This window comes from Vanacampus margaritifer, chromosome 16, assembly GCF_051991255.1.
Source record: "Vanacampus margaritifer isolate UIUO_Vmar chromosome 16, RoL_Vmar_1.0, whole genome shotgun sequence".
NCBI lineage: Eukaryota > Metazoa > Chordata > Actinopteri > Syngnathiformes > Syngnathidae > Vanacampus > Vanacampus margaritifer.
Window position 1 is genome coordinate 4,973,733 of NC_135447.1, and position 9,422 is coordinate 4,983,154.

The 9,422-nt window shown below is 41.7% G+C and overlaps 1 protein-coding gene across 1 annotated transcript; it reads left to right on the forward strand.

The window, feature by feature from the left end:
* Nucleotides 1–1,761: 1,761 nt before the first annotated feature.
* hspb1 (heat shock protein, alpha-crystallin-related, 1) lies at nucleotides 1,762–5,899 on the forward strand. Its single transcript, XM_077547088.1, has 3 exons — nucleotides 1,762–2,528; nucleotides 4,617–4,680; nucleotides 5,424–5,899. The coding sequence occupies exons 1-3, from the start codon at nucleotides 1,925–1,927 to the stop codon at nucleotides 5,578–5,580; spliced, it is 825 nt and encodes a 274-aa protein (XP_077403214.1). The 5' UTR covers nucleotides 1,762–1,924; the 3' UTR covers nucleotides 5,581–5,899.
* Nucleotides 5,900–9,422: the final 3,523 nt, after the last annotated feature.

Consider the following 9,422-nt stretch of genomic DNA (forward strand, 5'->3'; position numbering starts at 1 on the left):
GACATGAGTTGACTGGTCGCCAAGACTGGACATAACGTGAGTAGACTGTTTGCCATGAATGAAACGGAGCGAGACGTGACTGGACTTGAATTGCTGTGGAGTGACTTGACTTGTTAGCTGTGACGAAGACGACTTGGCTAGCTGTGGCGAGGACGACTTGGTCAGCTGTGGCGAGGACGACTTGGTCAGCTGTGGCGAGGACGACTTGGTCAGCTGCGGCGAGGACCACTTAGTCAGCTGTGGTGAGGACGACTTGGTCAGCTGTAGCGAGGACGACTTGGTCAGCTGTGGCGAGGACGACTTGGTCAGCTGTGGCGAGGACGACTTGGCTAGCTGCGGTGAGGACGACTTGGCCAGCTGCGACGAAAACGACTTGGCTAGCTGCGGCGAGGACGACTTGGCCAGCTGCGGCGAGGACAACTTGGCCAGCTGCGACGAGGATGACTTGGCCAGCTGCGGCGAGGACGACTTGGCTAGCTGCGGCGAGGACGACTTGGTCAGCTGCGGCGAGGTCGACTTGGTCAGCTGCGGCGAGGTCGACTTTGCTAGCTGCGGCGAGGACGACTTGGCCAGCTGCGGCGAGGACGACTTGGCCAGCTGCGGCGAGGACGACTTGGCCAGCTGCGGCGAGGACGGCTTGGCCAGCTGCGGCGAGGTCGACTTTGTCAGCTGCGGCGAGGACGACTTGGTCAGCTGCGGCGAAGGACGACTTGGCCAGCTGCGTCGAGGACGACTTGGCCAGCTGCGGCGAGGACGACTTGGCCAGCTGCGGCGAGGACGACTTGGCCAGCTGCGGCGAGGACGACTTGGCCAGCTGCGGCGAGGACGGCTTGGCCAGCTGCGGCGAGGTCGACTTGGTCAGCTGCGGCGAGGACGACTTGGTCAGCTGCGGCGAGGACGACTTGGCCAGCTGCGGCGAGGACGACTTGGCCAGCTGCGGCGAGGACGACTTGGCCAGCTGCGGCGAGGACGGCTTGGCCAGCTGCGGCGAGGTCGACTTTGTCAGCTGCGGCGAGGACGACTTGGTCAGCTGCGGCGAAGGACGACTTGGCCAGCTGCGTCGAGGACGACTTGGCCAGCTGCGGCGAGGACGACTTGGCCAGCTGCGGCGAGGACGACTTGGCCAGCTGCGGCGAGGACGGCTTGGCCAGCTGCAGCGAGGTCGACTTGGTCAGCTGCGGCGAGGACGACTTGGTCAGCTGCGGCGAGGACGACTTGGCCAGCTGCGGCGAGGACGACTTGGCCAGCTGCGACGAGGACGACTTGGCCAGCTGCGACGAGGACGACTTGGCCAGCTGCGACGAGGACGACTTGGCTAGCTGCGACGAAGACGACTTGGCTAGCTGTGTGACGAAGACTTGACACACGTAACATAGCGAATGCTTCACCACCGACTGGACAAACACATCAGACTGAATACAGCAACACTAATGAGACACACCTGGGGAAGGGAAGACACACAGTTGGACGTGGTCAGACATAACGAGACAAGGGAAGAAATCAGGAACACAAGACAAAAAACACCAACCACAGACAAAAACATCAAGAACACCCATAACAAACAAAAACCCAACCCCCACAGAACCGAAAACATGACAGTGGGTGGCTTAAAATTTGTGATGTGTAAAAGATGAACCTCGATGCATGCGACTGCAGTTCACATTAGTCAAATAAACAATTTGCTCGGTTGTTTAATTTCTCGCTTGGTGAGCCGGTGCGCATATACAAGCAATTAAAAAGCCACTTCTCCCTAATATGGCCCCTTTAAGTTGTAAATGTTTATAATCACATGGTTTTAATGATGTTATGAAATGTAATCTAATGCCTGTCTGACTTCTGGATTCTTTTTCTTGTCTCTTTGAGCCACCACCGACGGGAGGCTGGATGTTAGTGTGTGTGTGTGTGTGGGAAGTTTAACAGTGCAATGGTCAGCTGTCATATGGGGAGGGGCCTTCCTGCTGGATTCCATTGCAATGCTACGTCTGCCCCAAATAGATGTTCTGGTAACTTCCACAAGTGTGTGGAGGGGAGTGGAAAAAGGAGGGGTGGTGTCAGCGCTCGTATAAATATGAGGTGGCCAGCGTGTTGGCCCAACATTATCAGACAGGCCAAAGTGCGCCGGCAGCTTTTCTTCATCATGGCAGAGAGACGTATTCCTTTCACCCTGCTCCGCACCCCGAGCTGGGACCCCTTCCGCGACTGGTACCCCACCGCCCGCATCTTCGACCAGACCTTCGGCATGCCCGCCACGGGGGAAGACTTGGCTTCGTACCCCTGCACCCACTGGCCCGGCTACATGCGGCCCTCCGTGATGCCCCCCGAGATGGGCGCCATGATGCCTCACACCCCCATGATGTACCCGGGCGCGATGATGGCCCAGCAAGCTCGCGCCCTGTCCCGTCAGATGAGCACGGGTATGTCGGAGATCAAGCAGACCCAGGACAACTGGAAAGTGTCTCTGGATGTGAACCACTTCTCGCCCGAAGAGCTGGTGGTCAAGACCAAGGATGGAGTGGTGGAAATCACTGGTAAGCTCTCAATTAACTTTTATGAATTACTATGAAATGACTTTATCAATTAACTAAAAGATACCATTTTTCCACATTTATGATAACAAGAGTATGAAAAACCGGGGGTGGGGGCAGGAAACAATTTTATTGTTCATTTTATTTTATTCTACATTTAGAACGGACATAACGTGTGATTAATTTGCGATTAATCAGGAGTTAATTATTGAATTCATGCGATTAATTGCGATTTTAAAAATGTAATCGACTGACAACCCTAATATATATATTCAAAACAGTTTTCAGTACACCCCTAATATATATATATATAATATATAATATATATATATATATATATATATATAAATATTAGGGGTGTACTGAAAACTGTTTTGAATTAACTGAATTGAACCGTTACGTTTTAAAATGAATCATCCTGGAAATCGTAGATACACACCAGGTATTAATTGGGATAAATCGGTTTGATGTTGCTGATGATTTGTTATTTTTGAGTCTCATCCACTTGCCTTCTAATTTGGGTTTTGGCGAGCTTTTACGTATTACAGCAGCTGTAACATTTGAATTGGAATAGCAATCCAAGCGTTACACTACAGTCCTTGAATCGTATCGTACCCTATGTGTCCAATCACCATTTATTGAATTTTTTTTTTTTTAAAGGAAATGCCATATTTTCAGTATTGACAACATCAATCACATGTCTAATGAAAACAAGAAACTCAATGCATCATACCGTCTCGAATTGAATCATAAACCCACTGAATCGAACCGAATAGAGCCGTCCTTGAATTTTATCGCACCCCAGTTTGTGCAGGTGTACCCCCCCCCCCCCCAAAAAAAAAATCTGTTTCTCATATATCAGCTTAACTGTTCTGGAAACTTGCAGTTACATAATACCTTGGAATAATGCAGCGCTGTTTTCCAGTGAGGTAGTGGGCGTCGGCTTTTTTGGATCAAAGCCTGCTGTTGCAAAAAAACAATTGAGCGTGTGGGAGTGGATGACTTCCCTATCGCTGACATGGTGCTTTCGCAATTTTGAATGCAATTCGCAAAGTATCACGCTTACCCCCGGGTGTCACCGTATTGGTTAGGGTTCAAAGACAGCTGGAGCTTTTCCAGGCCGGCAGCTGCCACACTGCACATAGTCGGGGGCATTAAAGATAAACAAAGCCGCAGTGGAATTTGCCTCCGTCCGTTCTCTTATGTCAAAGCAAACAAAAGACGATCTGCTTCGGTGTTAACCATCAGCAAATATATCGAAATGCGATCGTTATCTTTGTACTTACCCGATCCGCGTAAGGTGTTACAATAAATCCGCTGTAAAGTACTTTGGAAACGGAGAGAGATAAAAAGCAAATATATATTTTATTTAGTATTCAACAAGCACTGAAAGCAAACTAAAGAAACTAGCATCATTTGGTTAGCTTGCTTTAATATGTTCATTCAAGTCAATACGTTGTTGTGCCCCCAACTAAAAACTCAACTTTTGAGATCTGTATGGTGTAATTAACATGATAAATTCAAAGTTTGAACATGTTGGATGTTATAGTTTGACTTCTTCAACAAAACAAAGCAATTGAGTCGGTTCAGGTAATTATTGTTGTCCTTTTTGTATCTTACAAATCAAAGCTAGCTAGCGAAGTGTAGCCACAGAGCTAGCTAGCTAGCTAGCTCTGTGACTACACTTCGCTTCTTTATAACTATATAACAAATAAATAAATAAGGCCAAGTGTTTAAAACTGAACTTTTTTTTATTTTATTTACCTGTTCTGTGCAGCTATATATCCCAACAGATATATATTCTGTTTCAACAACAGTGGTTTATGAGCTGCTCTGCTGTGTAGCTAATGTTAGCTAATAATGTAACGTGAGTACATTTTAGCTCTTTTGTTTTCAAGTCAAGTCAAGTTTATTTATATAGCCCTTAATCACAAAAGAGTCTGAAAGTGCTTCACATGCCAACAGTTGACAAATAAGCCACAGAAAACAACATTGGAGACACATTTCACATATTTATAATGTGTGCTAAAGTTTTATCGATGCTCTTGTATTTGTGGGAAACAATTTTTGATGACTCTTTTTTGTCCATAGGCAAACACGAGGAGCGTAAAGACGAACATGGTTTTGTGTCCAGATGTTTCACCAGAAAATATACGTAAGTAGCTGAGGCACCCACACCTTTTTTGAAACTTGGGTACAGAATGATGAATGCTCAAGGAAATCAGTTTATGAAATAACAAAATTGCTCAAATTATCTGAGGACTGGGGGGGTAAACACATTGGTGACACGACACGAATATGTAACACTAACATGACCTTTGAACTACAGCAGTTTGCTTGGATTTTTTTTCCCCCCTTTAATATAAATTTGGAATCATGATGTGGAACTTGTTTTGCCTTTTAGTTCCTGCGCAAAAAGCATATTCAAAATAAAGTGCTGTTTTTTGAAACCCCTGGACCAAAATGTTTGAAAACGTGGAACGACAGCACTTGCCCTCATTTTAACATTGGATTTGCTGCCATCTAGAGGCCGCATTGAAAACTGAACTTCCCTTAATCAAATGACAGGACAATTTAGGGACTATTTTTAGAACGTTATTATTATTAACAGCGATTTTTTTATGTGTAAGTTGGTCATAAAGAGACATAATTGAAAAGGTGGGTGCTCAAGAGCTTTTTGGCATTTTAAATATTTAACAACAACTTTTACTATTTTTTTTAATTTACACAAAAATGTGCATGTTTTTGTATTTTGTGTCTGCATTACATTTAATTTTGGGTGGGAGGGTCAAATGCACCCTTTAATTCTCAGTGATGCTTTTGGTAAACACTTTCAAAATGACAACTTTTTTTTTTTTTAAATCTATTTTTATACACCTTAATAATGTTACCCTGCAGCCTCCCCTCAAGCGCCAACGTGGAAAAGGTCACCTCCTCGCTGTCTCCTGACGGCGTGTTGACGGTGGAGGCCCCACTCGCCAAGCCGGCCATCGGGGCCGCAGAAACCTCGATACCCGTCACCGTGGACACCAAAAGCGGCGTGCTGAAGAAATAGGAGGCTTCGGATCAAGATGTCATGGCCGAACGTTGGGTGCGACGTTGACCTTTTGCACCCGTGCTGAGCTAAGCCAAACCGAGAGCACCTTGACTGCATGCATACGTTTTCACTCTGCACTGTAATTGTTCTCCTCGCTCACGTTCTTTTGTTCCCTCTTTCTGCTGAGCACATCTCCTTTCACGCTGGAGTCAAAGTCTCCAGAGAGCATGCGCACGTCACGATCCCGAAATGCAGAACAAGACTGCAAATAGACCGGTTTCATCCTCAGTTGATTTTTTGGAACGTCAACAGAGAATAAAAGATGAAATGGCGTAAACAGTGTCACCCTGTGTCATTTCTATCTTTGACTATGACTGCATCTTAACTCATTCACTGCCGTTGACGGCTATAGACGTCAAAAATTCATTTGAACTAATTAGTTTAATTTTTTTCTTCCACTTTTGTTAAGAGTATGAAAACCTAAAAAAAAAATAGTGTACATTTAGAACAGATGTAAAAAAATATATATTAATCGCGATCCTGAAAATTAGTGGTGTCAGGTGATTATATATTTTTAATTAATTTTATTATAATTTTATTTTATTAATTTTTATTTTTTCGTTGACAATTAATCACAAATTTTATTTCTGTTCTAAATGTACAATAAAAAAATCTAGATTTTCATAGTCTTGTTAACAAGTGGGATTTTTTTTTTAAACTAATAGAAATAGTTCAAATGAATTTTTGACGTCTATAGCCGTCAGTGGCAGTGAATGAGTTCAATATTTTGTGTATTTTTGGTAACTATAGGGAAAGTGTCTTGTCAGACCGTCATCTGTCACGTTTGTTACTTTGAATCTTTCATCACCTGCAATCATGATTGGGGATCCTGGTTCAAGCTGCGATGTCCTTGAGCAATGCATTGGTCTCCTTTTTTAAGTGTTTTTTTTGTTATTCCATGTACAATGTAAAGAATTCTGTTTGAGTGCATCCTACACTCGGTTCCACCACACAAACCCTCGAATTCTGACAACTGGGACCGGTACAGTATGTTCCTTTTATCAGTTATGGGTTATTTTGGTGACATCTTAATCAAACCTTTATTGTTGAAGCTGAACTATACAACCAGATCACTTTATGTAGATTATAGAATTATTATATACATTTTATATACCTATAGTGTATCCGTCCATGAAAAATAAAATAACCCTGTCCAAAAAATGGTGCTCAAAATTCACATTGTTTTAAATTAACTCATTCACTGCCATTGACGGCTATAGACGTCAAAAATTCATTTTAAATATTTCTATTAGTTTAACATTTTTTCCCTTTTTTGTTAACAAGAGTATGAAAACCTAGATTTTTTTTTATTGTATTTGAACAGATTTAAAATTTGTGATTAATCGTGAGTTAACTAGTGAAATCATGCGATTAATTACGATTAAAATTTGTAATCGCCTGATGCCCCTAATTTTTATAAATCTTTTTTTTTTAAATATATATATGTTTTTTTTTTTAATTTGTAAATATTTGCATGACCTCACTAGTTAACTCACGATTAATAACAAATTTTATATCTGTTCTAAATGTAGAAAAAAATTGTAGGCTTTCATGCTCTTGTTAACAAAAATGGAAAAAAATGTTAATGGAAAGAGTTAAAATTAATTTTTGACGTCTATTGCTGTCAATGGCAGTGAATGAGTTAAGACTATTTCATTCACAAATGTATAGCGTTATTTTTCACACATGTAGCTAACACATACGCTCATGTGTCAGCTATCGGTCGTCATGGCAACAGAGCTGCGATTTCCCCCAAAGAACTGCAGGCTATCACAAAATGCATCTAAATGGATTGAAAAGCTTTGAAGACTATTGATTGAAAAGACAACCTGCCTGGGAGCTTCTAACAATGGCGATTTTGAATAATTATACATTTTGCCGTATGCATTTAGTTTTCTTGTAATGTGGCGAGCTTTGACTGGACAAGCCGAAAGTCACACAATAATTAGTATATTAACGTACTTGATGTTTTCATTTGTAGCAATGGGTTTTGCTGCATATTTGAAGCTAACCCTTTCTCACGTCCATATTTTCTGTCATTCATGTTTGGAGGGCTCATTGTGGCAGCGTGAAGAGTTGGAGGTCATCCAGTGCAGACGAATCATCTGTCAGAGGCGGATCAAATGAAAGATGTATCAGCACAACTGGCGATGGGAGTCGCACGCTGCGTGCTTCCTCTTCCTCCTCTCTGACTGTGTTCATGTTGCGTGCCAGCCCACTAATGCACATACTAACCCCACTCTTGACTCCGGAGCTGCAGGCCAGCGCTATTTTTAGAGCTCTCTGCTATGCACTCAGCCTCCAGCATGTTGTATAGTTACACAGGGCAGATAACACATGAATCACTGCCTCTGTACTTTTATTTTATCTTTATTTAGGCTTTGGATTTATAAGACAGCATTTTCCCTACTGACAGTAGGCTACTAACACAACTACTGTAGTGTATAGTGAGAATTGCTTTCTGTATTGTATGGTAGCCTATGGTCTATTTAACTCATTTACTGCCATTGGCGGCTATAGACGTCAAAAATTAATTTGAGCAATTTCTATTAGTTTAACATTTGTTTCCACTTTTGTTAACAAGAGTATGACAACCTAGAAAAAGGTTTTTATTGTACATTTAGACCAGATCTAAAATTTGTGATAAATCATGAGTTAACTATTGAAATCATGCGATTAATTACAATTCAAACTTTTAATCGCCCGATGACCTAATTTTTTTATAATCTTTTCTTTTTTTTGAAAAAAAAAATATTATTAAAAATTAGGGCATCAGGCGATTACATTTTTTAATTGTAATTAATCACATGACTTTAATAGTTAACTCACAATTAATCACAAATGTTATATCTGGTCTAAATGTACAATATTTTTTTTCCCTTAAGTGGAAAAATGTATGTAAAATGTAAAATAATAGAAATGGTTTAAAATTAATTTGTGACGTCTAATGGCAGTGAATGAGTTAATAATAATAATAATAATATATTTTTTAAAGCCATTTAAACAGAACGTTAAGTTAAAAAAAAAATGTTTTATGCAACCTCACTACTAACACATCATTCTGATCATGTATTTGTGGAATATGAATCAAAGCCACCCATTTAAAAAAAAAAAATCAATATTAGAGGCAGCCATTTTGCCACTTGTTCTCGACTGAAAATGACATCACTGTGTCGAAGATCTCAGGTAACGACCAATCACAGCTCACCTGTTGTCTTGGGTTGATCATGTGACATTTGCAAGCTGAACTGTGATTGGTTGTTACCCGAGCAACTGTGAAAGGGGAGGAAATAATCTCGGTATTCCTAGTGTTAAAGGATAGAATTGCACAAAATTCATACAATAAAAAAAACGAATTTGAAGGCAGTCAATATGGAACACAATTTTTTTTTTTTTTTGCAAGAATGTGTAAGAAGGAATAATTTTAGGGAATAACAACCCACACCTCGTGTGGTGAAATGTCCTGCTGTCTCCAGAGCACTTAGAGCATTTCCTCTTTTCCTCTGAGTCACCTCTTCCTTCCACTTAAACGCAGGCATAAATGATTCACGCGCGTTCCCATTAAACCAGTAGCTCTCATGCCTTCAAACGAGGGAAGTGCCTCACGTGAAGAAACAATAACCGGATTCTACTAAAACCTCACCATTCCTTCCTCTCTCCGATTGGCTTTTGCATGTGCCTGTAGTAAAAAAAAAAAAAAATCTATATTTCAAATAGTTAAATATTTTTCAGTAGATGCTTACACAGGAGTGTTACTACTTCAGAAGGAAACAAATGGTGGTGACACCTGGTGGCGATTT

Bases quoted from the DNA above. Each gene is read 5' to 3' on its own strand.
- hspb1 (XM_077547088.1), top strand. From the start codon at position 1,925: ATGGTCAGCTGTCATATGGGGAGGGGCCTTCCTGCTGGATTCCATTGC. The intron at 2,529-4,616 runs GTAAGCTCTCAA...TTTTGTCCATAG, and splicing joins TGGAGTGGTGGAAATCACTG to GCAAACACGAGGAGCGTAAA. The intron at 4,681-5,423 runs GTAAGTAGCTGA...GTTACCCTGCAG, and splicing joins TGTTTCACCAGAAAATATAC to CCTCCCCTCAAGCGCCAACG.